Source organism: Schizosaccharomyces pombe (assembly GCF_000002945.2).
Source record: "Schizosaccharomyces pombe strain 972h- genome assembly, chromosome: I".
In the NCBI taxonomy this organism is placed as follows: Eukaryota; Fungi; Ascomycota; class Schizosaccharomycetes; order Schizosaccharomycetales; family Schizosaccharomycetaceae; genus Schizosaccharomyces; species Schizosaccharomyces pombe.
Window position 1 is genome coordinate 3,995,658 of NC_003424.3, and position 14,581 is coordinate 4,010,238.

Sequence of the window (14,581 nt, forward strand, 5' to 3'; positions counted from 1 at the left end):
GTTGGACAGTTAGTGATAACACTACTACAAATATTATAATAGAGCTACAACTGAACCTCATTCCTCAATTCGGTTATGAGCTATATCGGTGACCGATACTAATAGATTTTATATACCAATAAATGTACATTGTTAGTTAACATACCGCATACCGCTATATTGTAGGTCGCAAGTAAAACTCACTTCAGTTCTATGTATCGTTAAACAGATACCAAACTGCGCAGCTGACATTACCATGTCACTAACGTATATTATTATTCATTTAACGATACATTGTGACGTGATAATTTAGCATTGCATACCCTAAAGCAAGTACATAAACCAGTACTCACAACTATCCGTCAAATACGATCCTTTTAATATTCCTGTAAGCTACGCAGTTTGGTATCTGATTTAAGGATACGTAGAACTGCGGTGAGTTTTCCTTGTGATCTATTATATTACGATACACAGGTTGTATAAGTAGCAACTGAGTATAGGTATTGTATTAACTGGGTTATAATGTTACCTATCACTAATATAGCTCATAACTGAACTGAGGAACGAGGTTCAGCAGTAGCTCTATTTATAGTATTCAGATAATATTGATCTTAATAGATTATCATTAAGATCAATCTCCATATCGTATCATACATGGTACGATATATAATTAGAACATGTGACATATAGTGATACTCAACGTAGTGTATTATAGCGTAGTGTAGTATTGCTGACATTGCCCTCCCCAAGATTTTCTATGTAAATCTGAGGATAAGTCATATGTTCTCAGATATTTAGATTATTGTTTTTAATATAATCATTGACAATTGCTTTGTCCGCTTGTAGCGCTGTAGCTAATGTAGTCCATCCTGACATAATAGTACTCGGATTTAGATTCGAAATGTACTTGACATTTAAGTAGAGTACTTGTTCTCTGTTTTTATGTTCTAGGATATGAAGAATTGTTCCAATATCAGACTCATCAATGGTAGCGTAATTGAGTTCTGAATTATGTCGATACTTTTCTAGGTGAGAAACATGAAAAGTAGATGAAAACATGTGCTTGATTGAATCTGGAAGATCCAATTCATAGTTGTTTGGACCCGACTTCTGTAACACATAGAACGGTCCTGCAAAACTAGGTGCTAATTTATTGGATTTATGAAGAAAACCTGTTTTCGTTCTTTTGACCATAACTAGGTCTCCAGGTTGAAATTCTTCAATTTCTTGTATTTTCATATCGAAATACTTTTTCATCTTTATGTTGTTTGTATTCAAGTGTTCTTTAACTGTTTGAAATACTTGGATCGTTTCCTGAGAGTTTTCGTCAGTTTTGTCACTAAAGCTAGGTAACTCTAAAGGTGATAAAGCTGGTGAATAGCGATGTACTATCTCAAAAGGTGTCATTTGAGTTGCTGAATGTATCGCATTGTTGTAAGATTGTTGCACTAGGGATATATGATCTACCCATGTATTTGGATGTGTGCTACATACACATCTTAGTAATTTCTCCACAGTTTGGTTTGTACGCTCAGTTTGTCCATCAGTTTGTGGTCTGTATGGTAACGAAAATTTCATAACGAAATTATATTTATGTGCGAAATCTTTCCACGTTTGGGAAGTAAAAATATGATCATTATCTGCAATGATTTCTTTTGGATTGCCGAAATAAGCAATAACTCGTTGATCAAACATTCGAGCTGTTTGCTCTGCTGTAATGGATTTCGTACAAGGTACTAAGATTGCCATTTTTGAAAATCGGTCAACTACCACGAAAAGTGCATTATAACCAGATGATTCTGGTAAAGCTGTAATAAAATCCATTGATAAAGATTCCCAAGGTCTTTCTGATGGGGGAATTGGTTGTAAAGGTCCATAAGGTTTATGATTCCTAGATTTGTTTATTTGACATGTATGGCAGTTCTGTACATATTCTTGTATTTGTTTTCTTATTCCTTTCCACGTAAATCTACGTAATATAATGTTTGTAAGAAGTTCAATGCCTGGATGAATCAATTTACCTTCTTCATGATACTTTTTAATAATTGTCCTAGTCAGCTGAGTATCATTAGGTAATAAGATTTGGTCTTTACTGTTAATTAGTAAGCCATCTTTGAGTTGGATATTCTCTTCCACTCGTTTGTCTTCATTGTTTAGTAAATTCAACAATTTTGTATCATTCGTATATTCTGTAACCACTTGGTTTTTAAAATCATCGGTTATCGAGATTTGATTAACAAAGTTGATACTATTGTCTTCTGAATCTTTTGGAATTGGTTCTGTTTCGTCAACAATTCTGGATAAGGCATCAGCTATGTGATTTGCTGATCCAGGTCTGTAGTTAATTTCAAAGTTGAAGTCTTGTAAAAATAATTGCCAACGAGCTAAACGTTTGTTTTCAGGCTCGGATTCGTTAGTAATGCGACCAATTAAGTTTCGATGGTCTGTTAAAATTTTGAAAGGTTCGATAGTGGATTCTAAATAGTGTCTCCAATGTTTGAGAGACTTAATGATTGCAAGCATTTCTTTGTCCGATACGCTATAATTTAATTGTGCTTTAGACATCTTTGCTGAATAGTATCCAACAGGATAGTATTTATCATCATCATGTTTTTGAGACAATACGGCTCCTACAGCGACATCTGAAGCATCAGTTTCCAGTAGAATCTTTTTACTGAAATCAAAGTGTCGTAGCACCGGAGGAGAAACTAAACATTGTTTAATGTTTTCTATCGCTTGGGTTTGTGTTGGTGTCCATTTCCAGCGTACATCCTTTTTCAAAAGATTATTGAGTGGATGTGTTAATTGTGATGTCTTTGGAATGAATTTCCTAAGATAATTGACAGAACCTAGAAATTGTCGTAATTCTTTACGATTCTTAGGTTGCTTCCATTGTAAGACTTTGTCTATATTTTCTTGACAAGGCGTAAATCCTTTTTCCGAAATGTGATACCCTATAAATTTTACTTGTGATTGGTGAAATTCACATTTTGCTTGATTGATAATTAAGTTCGCATTTTTCAATTTCTGTAGAACGTCTTTAACATGTTTTACATGTTCAGATTCCGATTTTGAATGAATTAAAATATCATCCATATAACATACTACATGTGATTCTTTGGCTTCACCAAGTATTGTATTGATAAAGTATTGAAAATGTGCTGGAGCTGTAGATATGCCATAAGGCATTACTAGATATTCAAAAACTCCACGAGGACAGCGAAAAGCAAGTTTATGTTCATCTCCTTTTCTTACTCGTATCAAGTGATAGGCACTTTTGAGGTCAAGTTTAGTAAAAATTGTAGAACCTTGTATTTTAGCAAGTAATTGTTCAATAAGTGGTAACGGATATATATTGGGTTTGACATACTTATTTAAAGGTTTGTAGTCAACCACCATTCTCAAGGTGCCTTCCTTTTTCGGAACGAACATTACTGGACAGGCGTTAATGGCTTTAGATTCTCGTATAATTCCACTTTTTAATCCTTGATTAATTTCATCATTCATAGCTTGCATTTTTCCCGGTGGTAGCGGGTAATTTCTGATAGGTAATCTGTAGTTTTCTTGAGTTAGTTCAACTTCAAATTCTAACCCTTTTATTGGCTTTGGTAGCTTTTCCGTATTGGTTTCTGCAGTAATGTCTTTGAATTCTTTATAGATATCTGGTAACTCAGGTTCCTTGACAATATTTGAAACTTTGTTCATTTGAGAGAGCGTGTGTTTACTGCTAGATATTTCAATGTTATTGTCATATAATGTTGTGAAGGAGATAGCAGCTGGATGCGAAAATTTCTTTACAACCAAGAATTCTGTTTTGATTGATATTCCATTTAGACTTATGTTAAGTTTTATTGTTTTGCGATTAATCTTATTTGGATAAACTCCACCATATATCACACTTTTTGACCAGGGTCTGGTAGGCAGTTTATGTGCTCGAACAGTTTCTTCTGTTATAATATTTGCTTGAGCGCCCGTATCGATTAGACAGGGTATTGAGCACTTGAAGTCTGGAAGTTCAGCTTGTAATACCATTTCGTAACGTTTCCTAGTATGATTTAGGAATTTGTTAGATGAGTATTCTATTCTCGAAACATTTGTCTTCCTCAGGTTTCTGCTATTAGTGGTGTTATTTTTCTTTGAAAGGGACTCTTTTCCTAGATTTTTATTTTGCGGTTGAAAACGCTTGTGAGTTTTACCATACGAGGCTGTTCTTTTGTCCTCTAAAAAGTCATAAATTTCACTGATTTCTGATTTCCAGTAATTTCTTTCCTTTAATTTCCTTAAGGAATATGGCAGCATCCATAATATAAACAAGCGAGTATGGAAATCATCAACATTTGCTTTTGACATGAGTTTCCTTATAAATTGAACTTTGTCCAATTGATTTCTAAAACCTTCAAATGTTTTAGTTAAACGATCACCTTTGTTGGATCCTTGTACTTTCCCTGTTTGTCTGAGTAATTCTTGCCATGTAAGACTTCCATTCTCAGAAAACATGCGTTCAGCGAATTGTTGCTCTAATTCTTCTAGGTGATTCAATGTATACTGTCTTTTAGTATGCTCATTTGGGAATAATGAAGGGTATTCAGTAAAGTGTTGATCAAGTTTTGAAATGTAACTTTCAACATCCTTATTTGGATCGAATTTCCCTATCTCTGGTACATGCTTCGATAATATTTTTGCAAAAAGGTTTATTAAATGTTCGTCTGATGTTTGAATTCCATCCAAATTCTCTGGTCTCCATCGTTTTGCTCTTGCTTTCATATAACGATAATTTGCGTAGGACATTGTATATGTTTCCCTTTGGGAGATTTCAAAAGGGATAACAGTCCTTCCAAAGTTCCTTCTCCTTTGAACCCAGAAGGAGAGAAATATATATATTTATGATATATATTTATTCAATAATTCCTTTTTCCTAAAAGGAGTTAATTGTAGATCACAAGAGTTCAGTTATTGTAAGCTACGCAGTTTGGTATCTGATTTAAGGATACGTAGAACTGCGGTGAGTTTTCCTTGTGATCTATTATATTACGATACACAGGTTGTATAAGTAGCAACTGAGTATAGGTATTGTATTAACTGGGTTATAATGTTACCTATCACTAATATAGCTCATAACTGAACTGAGGAACGAGGTTCAGCAGTAGCTCTATTTATAGTATTCAGATAATATTGATCTTAATAGATTATCATTAAGATCAATCTCCATATCGTATCATACATGGTACGATATATAATTAGAACATGTGACATATAGTGATACTCAACGTAGTGTATTATAGCGTAGTGTAGTATTGCTGACAATTCCTCACACATAAACTACTTTACTACGTCCGCCAACGCACTTTGGTATTCGTTTAACGATACGTAAAACTACACGAAGCTCTGCATATACCCTACTATATGATTATGGTATTTAAATAACAGTTGTTATATATATTGTTATATGTAGGTATCAGCTTAACCTGTCACTTAAAGTAGCATAAAATTGAACCTCGTTCTCACTTTAGTTGCAGCCCTATTTACAAACGTTTCCTAAATTTCGGTACATTGATTCGCTTTCTATATGTACAGAGGTCGGTAGTCGATATACCATTGACATACCATCCACATGTTTGTTCAACGATTACACTCCGTCGACAACGTTACACTTCACTATTGTCTTACAGCCCTTTTTACACCTTTTTTCTTTTGTTTTCCTCTTCAAATGATATTAGAGAACAATTTGCTAACAATATGAAAAAACCTAGTATCTTTCTTCGTTAAAAAAAGTTAGTAAATGGGAAAACCCTATTTTTTAAACTTGCTGCTACACTTCAGAATGGTTTCGCGGGATACTTACAACTGCAGCGATGATTACTTCTGTATGCAAACGATTCTTTTCGTACTTGCTAACTCTTTGCTCATCCAAATACCCTTCTCTTCTCCTCTCCTAATGTGATCTTAATTTTTCTCCCTCTTACTCAATGTTTACCAAATACCGATTCACTCCGAAACCTAGCGCTCCCACCAAACACCTCACTATAATGATGGTTCAACTTAGTTTCTATTTACCACGAAAACAATAAAACGCTCATTCGACGCACTTGCATATTTCCTTCATTAATCCTCTTTCTCCTAAAGTATATTCATTAAGGAATCATTCTGTACTTTTTAATTCTTTTTGTCTTAGCTCTGTCGATTACTTGATAGATCATCCACCAAAGTTTGACTGAATACTCCTTCATTGCTGCTGTCTTTGAAACTCATATGAGTCTAGATAAACAAATACCAATCATCTATGATTTTGGAGAAAATTATGAAAAAAATAAAGATATATGGAGAAGACAATGCATTTACCAAATTTTGACTGATCGATTCGCCCTTGATGATCATTGTACCACTGCTCCATCGACTGGTAGAATGTATTTGGGGGGAACTTGGAGAGGTATTATTCAAAAATTAGATTATATTCAAAGTCTGGGATGTACTGCCGTTTGGATTAGCCCCATTGTTAAAAACATAGAAGGTGTAACCGGTTATGGAGAAGCGTATCATGGTTATTGGGCCGAGGATTTAACTCAATTGAATCCTCATTTCGGTACCAAACAGGATTTGACGGAACTTGTTGACCAACTACACAAAAGAAATATGCTTTGTATGATCGATATCGTCGTCAATCACATGGCTCACGCAGGTGATTCTCCCATAGATTACTCCAAATACGCTCCCTTCAACTCACCTTCACATTATCATCCTAAAAGATTCCTTCATAATTATGATGATACTTGGGACTGTGAAATTGCTTGGCTTGGCGATGAGGTTGTTAGTTTAATGGATATACGGACAGAGGATCAAGAGGTGCATAATTTTTTTCAAAATTGGATTCGTGACCTCATCCAAACCTATCATTTCGATGGGTTGAGAATAGATACGGCGAAGCATGTACAGAAAGAATTTTATCCGCCTTTCATCGCAGCAGCCAACGTCTTTGCGTTTGGCGAGGTTTATCATGGTGACCCCAAATTTATTGCAAAGTATCTCGAATATATACCATCTGCGGCGAATTATCCCTTATATTATCAGATAGAAAACACATTTTTTCCACCCAAACAGTCTATGAATATATTTTACCAAAAGGCTATTTTGGAGGCTCGCGCAACTTCCATGGACACCACAATTCTTGGTAATTTCACCGAGAATCATGATGTTCCAAGATTTTTGAACAGATCGACGGATTATTCGGTAAGTTTTTTTTTCAAATGAAATTTCCTTTTCTTTTAAGGAAGAAAAAGTGAAATTCGTTTACTCATGTATCCCTTACTTTATGTTATTAACATGGTTGAAGCTACTTTGTAATACTCTGACTTTACTTTTATTTACAGATGGTATCCCAATAATCTTTCAGGGCCAAGAACAAATGTACGCTGGCGGACACGATCCTGAAAACAGGGACGCTTTGTGGACGAGTAATTATAATCAACAAAATCCAATTTTCCAATTTTTAAAAAAATTGATAAAACTTCGTCAATTTCTTGTCGACAATGTTTCGGGATTCACCACTGAGTTGTCGAACATGCTGTTTGTCAATGAACATGTTTATGTCTTTCGACGACCAGGTGTGATCATTGTCGTATCCAATGCTGGCTCAAATTCTGATGTGGATACTAGCGCAGAGTTCAGTATAACGGAAAGAGAATCATTAGAATTTATCGATGTTTTATCTGGTTCCCAATTTAGCTCTTTACCAACTGAAGACTCTTCTACTATTTCAATGAACTTAGAATTTTCCTTTCCAAGGGTATGAAACAATAAATTTTTTTAACAGAAACTCAGCTAATGTTAATTTAGGTTCTTGTTCACCGTGGTCTCTTTCATTCCATGAATGAACTGGCTTGACAAATGTCGAGGTAAATACAAGAATTCGTCACCCGAAAACTCACAAAAAGTTACACATAATCCTACTAGTAAAATATTTTATGAATCTAATTTCTGTTATGTTAGCGATTACGACTTTTGAAGTTTAAGATAAACAAAAAAAGTAGGTATCGAAACCTTTTCTCTCTTTGAGTTTACATTATTATTCTTATGAGTCTTTAAATTTATTTCCATGTTTCTATATTCCTTGAAAAACATACGTCCAAAGTAATATCCTTATGCTGGCAACTATAGTTATCGACTTTTATTGAACACCCCACTCAACAAACCAATCATTTGAAAATCAATTTTATTTATTGCTTCCTCTTCCTTAAAATAATTGAGCATAAATTTAACAGTCCTACATGCTTTCTACTCAAAGAAAAAACACTTCAAATACATATTCTGTACGTTAATGGTTTCGTCGATGTAAAAAAAATAGATACAATCGTAGTTTGTCTGTTCGTCTTTGCATTCTTTATGGTTTTTTTTTTTTTTTTTTACTTAGTATCAGAATAAATCAAACATATACTACCAATTGCAATTTAAACTTCACTCGCGCAAATTTCTAATGAGTGACTGAAAGTCTCAATACTAATTATTCATCTATGATATATATTAGGTTATTGATTACTAGTTTGTCTTCTCTAAATTTCCTTTTTTGAACAAACTAAAAAAAAAACGGATAAGGAAATACAACGTTCGCTAATGTTTTATCGTTACGTTCCAAATTTACAAAATTCTCATGTAGTAACCAAATCAAGAAAATATCGGTTTTGGTTCATAAGAAATTGTATATACTCTTTTTGCTTTTTACATACTGATTTTTCTTGTGTCTTAAGTCTGGGCACACTTTTCATTATCATAACAATACATCGCTCGAAGTTATAATCATTTTAACATATTCTACTAATTCGAAAATTCGATACACCAACTAAACCAAGTTAATATTACTTCATAAGAAATACGATATTATGGAAAATAATGAAGAATTTCAAGACGAGCTCTTAGCTCTAGAGAGTATATATCCTTCTTGTTTACTACCTATATCTGAACAAAGCTTCACTTATACTCTGAGTATCCCAGATTCATCTGTACGACTTAACATCCAATTCCCACTCGACTACCCAAATTCGGCTCCTACTGTCTTAGATGCTTACGGGATCGATAAAACACTGGCAGAGGACGTCCTCTTGTCTGTTGCAACAGGCGATGTATGTATATTCTCATATATGGATTTGCTGAAAGAATTAGTGGATATAGATGCCGAACAAGCAGCCGCAGAGAGAGAATCCAAATTGCAAGAAGAATCAGACAAAGAAACACCAGTAATGCTCAATAAATCTCATTATGTAGCTAAAACTCCAGAAATTCAAGACGAACCATGGAAACCAAAATTCGATTGGAAAGAGTCAGAACCGATCACAGATCGAAAAAGCACCTTTATGGCTCATGCAACGCGTGTTTATTCTACAGAAGAAGTTCGCGAAGCTCTCGAAGATTTGTATATGGATAAAAAAGTTGCAAAGGTAAGTTTGTTTTTCAGATATCCAGTGCTAAACACTTCTCCTACTCACGAGGAAAATTACTACATGTCTTTCAGATCCTAGCTAACGCATAGGCGAATCATAATATGGTAGCATATCGGATTATTTCCCCAAACGGGAACGTTATTCAGGATAATGATGATGACGGAGAATCAGCTGCTGGTTCTCGTATGAGTCATTTGCTAACTATGATGGTAAGTACTATCTGAAAATGTTATTCAATAAAATCAACCTAAATCTTGCTAACTTGCTATTTCTCAGTCTGCCGAAAATGTTTTTGTTTGCGTTTCACGTTGGTTTGGGGGCGTTCACATCGGACCAGACAGATTCAAACATATAAACTCATCGGCTCGTGAAGCAGTATTACTCACCGACGCTGCTCCTAGTCAGAAAAAGGGTACAGAACATGGCAAAAAGAAGAAAAAATAGACATGATAATGACAGTATTTAAAAAAGCATGGGTTAAGTATATTTTAAAAATAAGGTGTTAGCTCCCAAAAATATGTTTCGAACCTAGTACTAGGATTATTAGTGAACCTTTAGAGTCACAAACATATTGGCGGGGTTCTTTTAATAATAGTACTATTTATTTCTTTTTAATTTTGCAAGAATAAATTTCCTGCTTTCTTTTATTTTTTTGGATATACACTAAGTTTAATCTTTAAAGGGTATTTTTACTTTGAATTAACTTAATACAATTTGCACTTTATAATATACTCTTGTTCAAATATTTTAAATTCAAAAAAAAAAAAAGCAATAGTAAGCATAATCTATCGCTTGCCAGCCTTCCAATGAGCAATGTCACCACTCTCCATAACATATTCTTTTCCTTTGGTAAGGTACTTACCGGCAGCCCGGCATGCATTTTCAGTCTTATAATCAAACAAATCTTGATAATGCATAATTTCACCGACAACGAATGCTTTTTCAAAATCAGTGTGAATTACACCAGCAGCCTGGGGAGCCTTAGTACCTTTACGAATAGTCCAAGAGCGAACTTCGTCTTCACCACAAGTAAAATAGTTAATAAGATTAAGTGCATTGTAGCCAGTAACAATGATTTTAGGGAGCATACTTTTGGTGTTCAATTTTTTACACTCTTCAATAGCCTCCTCTTCAGTAAAATTGGTCAACCGTTCTTCAAAAGCAACAGACATAGGGATTAAAGTATCACCGGGACTGTTTTCATCAATCCATTTTTTGATCTTAGGAAGATACTTGTTCTTTTGACGAAGAAAGTCACGCTCACTCATGTTGACGAGGTAAATAACAGGTTTAGCAGTAAGCAAATACAAGCTGTTAATTATTTCAACCTCACGATTAGACCAATCACCCTTACGGATAGGTTGCTTGGTCTCGGTTAAGTACTGGTAAACTTTTTCAATTATAGCTTGCTCTTCTTTTTTGGCTTTCATTTCCAAGGTATTGGCACCACGAGAAGTAATTTTACGAAGGCCTTCGAGATGCTTTTCTACAAATTCGGCATCCTTGATCAAGAGCTCATCAACAATAATGGACAAGTCACGAATAGGATCGACATCACCTTCAACATGAATAATTTCGGCATCATCAAAGGCACGAACAACCTGATAAATGGCATCAACAGCACGAACATGAGACAAAAATGCGTTTCCTAAACCCACACCAGTACTAGCACCTTTGGTAAGACCAGCAATATCGAAAACGGTAAGGAAAGCAGGAACTCTACTTTTAGGCTTGTAAGCCTCACAAAGCCAGTCGAAACGTTCATCAGGAACGGCGACCTTTGCCTCTTCAGGATCAATAGTAGCGTAGGGATAGTTAGCAGGGTTACCCAAAACAGACTTGGTGATGGCACGGAAGAAAGTGGACTTTCCAACATTGGGCATACCGACGATACCAGTCTTTAAGTTGTTACCAGGGCGACCCCATTGGACTTTGACAACTTCTTGCTGTTTTTTGGGAGGCATGATTAACAATTAAAATGAACAAGAGAGTATTGGAACCACAGGTGAATTAGCAGTATCTGAACAAGATCAATAAATTCAAAATTGCTAAATCAAGACAAACAAAAAAAAGTTGAAGTTACTCTAAAGCAGTTCTGGTTAGCAACAGGTACTTGATGGAACATTAAGGGATCTTTTAGGAATTCATGTAAGGTAAACAAAAACAATACACTCTCAGACTTCTTCTACACTTCCAAATTATATATATCACTTTAGGATGCTTTCAACAACAGAGCAAAAAATATGAACAAGCGAAATCTAATACAAGAGTAATAAAATTTTAAACTTTTGCAACATAGAATCGATACCCAAAAGACATATTTATCAGGTCTTTTTAAATAAGCTGTATAACTTTTATAAAACAAAATCCCAAATGCAGTTAAAATTTAACCATTGTGATCGAGTCTTGGAATTCGTAGTTCAAAAACCTCAAACAATCACCAAACATGGGAAAAAATAGACTCAGTAATTATTAAATTCTTTTGCACCCATAACACGTTGACTTCCATTTTTCTATTCTTGCTTACCTTTCCTTTTGTAAGTTATTTTACAAATTTGGACTTTTCGCTATACGCAACAAGTGCTTGGCTCTGGTCACGAACTTAAATATTTAGCATCATTGTTTGCTACACAACTTTTGAGTGCAGTTTATTTCGCTAAATCGTGTACTGAACCCTGACATGTCATAGACCGTAAACCTGGATATTCAAGAACAGTCACGCATGAAAAAAAAATTTTAACGCTTTTAGCAGAAGAAACGAAGAAAATACTTAATTTGCTGTACTATAATAATATCCTTCAGTTCAATATCATTGTCGAAACAAAATATGTAAAATAATCCGTATGTACCGGAATTCTAGCTGCTAAGTCGCTTCATATACCTACAACTATTGAAGGACTTGTATAATCAAAGTACTAAAATAGCTGTCTGTACCAAATAACATACAAATTATTGTAAACTTACAAAATCATTTAAAACACACAATTCGTTAACGAACAATAAAAGAATTGTTATTGTTTAAGAATAATCAAAAAAATCTACTTCTTAGGCATATTTACAAACAAAATCATTTTACATCGAAAAACTTTATACAATTGCAATAAGTGCGAATGAAAATTAATAAGCAAACATCAGATATTCTCTAAAAACAAATGCATCGAAACCTTGAGGGGATGGTTTTCGAGGAGGGATATCCAGAAAAATTCATCTAGAAATGTCAAGGTCCAATACATTCAAGGGTGTAATTGGAAAATATCCTTTAAAAGCTTTCAACCTTTAAAATTGCATTACGAATAAAAAATGCAGCAGGAGAGGAAGAAAAAATAAAAGAGAAGAACATTTCAAAGATTTTTATTTTTTCTGATCATTATAGGATTAGAAAAAATAGAAATTGTCAAATATCAAAATCAGCAGCAAAGAAGTCAAAATCATAGAACGCTATATTAATGCGATTCAAGGGCTGTTTTGTCACTGAGAAAGAGAGTGGAGGACATACACAAATCACTGTCACACGAAAACCCCAAAAAAAAGTTTCTTCCATGCTAAACAGGGGATTTGCGCACACCTCTGTACAGTCGAGATTAGTTGGAAAAAAACATATCGCTCAGCTAATCTCCAAAAAAAATTAACTGATCAACAGTCATTTCCAAAAAATATAAAAGTAGAGTAATCTCAAAATAAAAACTCAAACGAGATTTCGAACAACACCATACCTCCAACGACTCCTCCAAAGACCTTTACGACACTTTCTTTCTCCTACTCTTGCTCTTCGCTCCAACTTCTCCAGTGTCCATGCGGTCGTCTATTGTGTTTAGAACGTGATGTTAACCGTTCCGATTTCGAATATTCATCAAATCCTCTTTCCATCATTTCCACTACTTTCGATAAAAAAAGATAATGTTCAATAAAAAACAGAAAAAGCTACTCGACTATATCAAAAACACGAAACAATTAAAAACACTTTCTAAACACGCACACAAACACAGATACAAACGAAAAATAATTTGAAAGAGGAGAAAGGGGAAAAACAAAAATAAAAAATAATAAAAATGCGCAAAACAAAAACAATCACCCGCAAATCACTTAGACTCTCGCCATAACTAATCACAAGAAAATTATAAGTTTCGAAAAAAAAGAACGTATGTAAGAATACCTAGAATCAATATGTACACCATTTATCCCTATCTCGCTATGTTGTTAATTACCAAACCGGCGTGCTCTCGACACCACACAGAATAATATAGTTGAATGGAAAAAAATAACAATTCTTTGTCAGAGGAAAAAAATATAATTTAAGACCCATCTAAAAAAATTGCGTGAAGGTATATTATTATAGAAACCTCCCTAGAAATGAAAGGAAAGAACGCCGTCGTGTTGTTGCGAGAAAGGCAAACTAGCCACAGCGTCTCTTTGGTAAAGGGCAGGTGCTAGGGGCACCTGGAAACAAGATTACTTGCTCAACGCCGGCAAGTAGGAAAAACGCCTAGTTTTGAAAAGGGTTAGGCAATTTAGAGAGACATGACAGAGCAAGCGACAGCAATCATGGCAATGACAAAGGCACCAGAGCTGAAGTTGGTGATAGAGGCAGCGCTAGATTGAGTGGCAGTAGAGCTGGTGGTGGTGTTGGTGCCGTTAGTACCGTTGGTGGTACCAGTGGAGTTGGTGGTGTTACCGTAAGGGGCGGTAGAGTTGGCGGCTTGGACGGCCAAGGCCATGGTGACAATAGCAGCGACGGAAAGAACACGAGAGTACATTTTGATTAGAGTTGGTAATAAATTAAAGATTAAACGGTTGGAGCTTATTAAGAATGCTTAGTGACTTTAGAGGTAGTAATATACGACCGTTGAGTAAAGGTGCTGTTATCAAGAGTCTAGGAGATGGTCAGCCTTATATAGAACTTGGGAGGGACAACCCTAACCCTGGGGTGCAAACATGACGTGAAGATACGGCCATTTAGCCAGCCATGTTAGATAGCCAGCCCCATTCCGAAACGGTGTCGTGATAAGCCACTCCCCCAAACAAACTAGTAAATCGATTAAATAAAGTATATTTAATTCGTCCAAGCTAATACTATGGGAGAGTCCATCCGGGTCTAGAAGGCTAGCACCAGATTATTTTCACTGAGTTAAATAGCGTACTCCAGGGACTGCTTTAATTAAGAGGACAGGTACCAG

The 14,581-nt window shown here is 35.1% G+C and overlaps 5 protein-coding genes and 8 long non-coding RNA genes across 13 annotated transcripts, besides 3 other annotated features; 6 read left to right on the forward strand and 7 right to left on the reverse strand.

The window, feature by feature from the left end:
- Window positions 1-230: part of an LONG TERMINAL REPEAT that runs on past the window's edge.
- Window positions 231-366: 136 nt separating this feature from the next.
- Window positions 367-709: an LONG TERMINAL REPEAT.
- Window positions 710-765: 56 nt separating this feature from the next.
- On the reverse strand, window positions 766-4,767 carry Tf2-5 (retrotransposable element/transposon Tf2-type; the record flags this gene model as incomplete). Its single annotated transcript, NM_001019831.1, has 1 exon — window positions 766-4,767. The coding sequence occupies one exon, from the start codon at window positions 4,765-4,767 to the stop codon at window positions 766-768; it is 4,002 nt and encodes a 1,333-aa protein (NP_001018276.1).
- On the forward strand, window positions 3,248-5,094 carry SPOM_SPNCRNA.3781. The gene has a single exon (NR_193144.1). It is a non-coding gene; the product is annotated as a non-coding RNA (long non-coding RNA).
- Window positions 4,934-5,282: an LONG TERMINAL REPEAT.
- Window positions 5,283-5,812: 530 nt separating this feature from the next.
- SPOM_SPNCRNA.3782 lies at window positions 5,813-6,016 on the forward strand. Its single transcript, NR_193145.1, has one exon. It is a non-coding gene; the product is annotated as a non-coding RNA (long non-coding RNA).
- SPOM_SPNCRNA.3783 lies at window positions 5,864-7,202 on the reverse strand. The gene has a single exon (NR_193146.1). It is a non-coding gene; the product is annotated as a non-coding RNA (long non-coding RNA).
- On the forward strand, window positions 6,045-8,325 carry SPOM_SPAC27E2.01 (glycosyl hydrolase family 13 protein). Its single transcript, NM_001019832.3, has 3 exons — window positions 6,045-7,203; window positions 7,307-7,759; window positions 7,810-8,325. The coding sequence occupies exons 1-3, from the start codon at window positions 6,229-6,231 to the stop codon at window positions 7,855-7,857; spliced, it is 1,476 nt and encodes a 491-aa protein (NP_594401.1). The 5' UTR covers window positions 6,045-6,228; the 3' UTR covers window positions 7,858-8,325.
- On the reverse strand, window positions 8,070-8,362 carry SPOM_SPNCRNA.3784. Its single transcript, NR_193147.1, has one exon. It is a non-coding gene; the product is annotated as a non-coding RNA (long non-coding RNA).
- A 258-nt stretch (window positions 8,363-8,620) lies between these two features.
- On the forward strand, window positions 8,621-10,135 carry yih1. Its single transcript, NM_001019833.3, has 3 exons — window positions 8,621-9,404; window positions 9,497-9,616; window positions 9,684-10,135. Exons 1-3 carry the CDS (start codon window positions 8,850-8,852, stop codon window positions 9,849-9,851), a joined length of 843 nt encoding a protein of 280 aa, NP_594402.1. The 5' UTR covers window positions 8,621-8,849; the 3' UTR covers window positions 9,852-10,135.
- SPOM_SPNCRNA.955 lies at window positions 8,896-9,975 on the reverse strand. The gene has a single exon (NR_151347.1). It is a non-coding gene; the product is annotated as a non-coding RNA (long non-coding RNA).
- Window positions 10,060-11,999, reverse strand: SPOM_SPAC27E2.03C (Obg-like ATPase). The gene is made up of 2 exons (NM_001356143.2): window positions 11,935-11,999; window positions 10,060-11,491 (listed from the first exon to the last, which is right to left on the reverse strand). The coding sequence occupies exon 2, from the start codon at window positions 11,369-11,371 to the stop codon at window positions 10,193-10,195; it is 1,179 nt and encodes a 392-aa protein (NP_001342852.1). The 5' UTR covers window positions 11,372-11,491; window positions 11,935-11,999; the 3' UTR covers window positions 10,060-10,192.
- Window positions 10,213-10,487, forward strand: SPOM_SPNCRNA.3785. The gene has a single exon (NR_193148.1). It is a non-coding gene; the product is annotated as a non-coding RNA (long non-coding RNA).
- Window positions 10,595-11,622, forward strand: SPOM_SPNCRNA.3786. The gene has a single exon (NR_193149.1). It is a non-coding gene; the product is annotated as a non-coding RNA (long non-coding RNA).
- A 397-nt stretch (window positions 12,000-12,396) lies between the features above and the next one.
- Window positions 12,397-14,248, reverse strand: prl53. The gene has a single exon (NR_150906.1). It is a non-coding gene; the product is annotated as a non-coding RNA, poly(A)-bearing (long non-coding RNA).
- SPOM_SPAC27E2.11C (Schizosaccharomyces specific protein) lies at window positions 13,916-14,268 on the reverse strand (the record flags this gene model as incomplete). The annotated part of the gene is made up of 1 exon (NM_001431001.1): window positions 13,916-14,268. Exon 1 carries the CDS (start codon window positions 14,159-14,161, stop codon window positions 13,916-13,918), a length of 246 nt encoding a protein of 81 aa, NP_001417932.1. The 5' UTR covers window positions 14,162-14,268.
- Window positions 14,269-14,581: the final 313 nt, after the last annotated feature.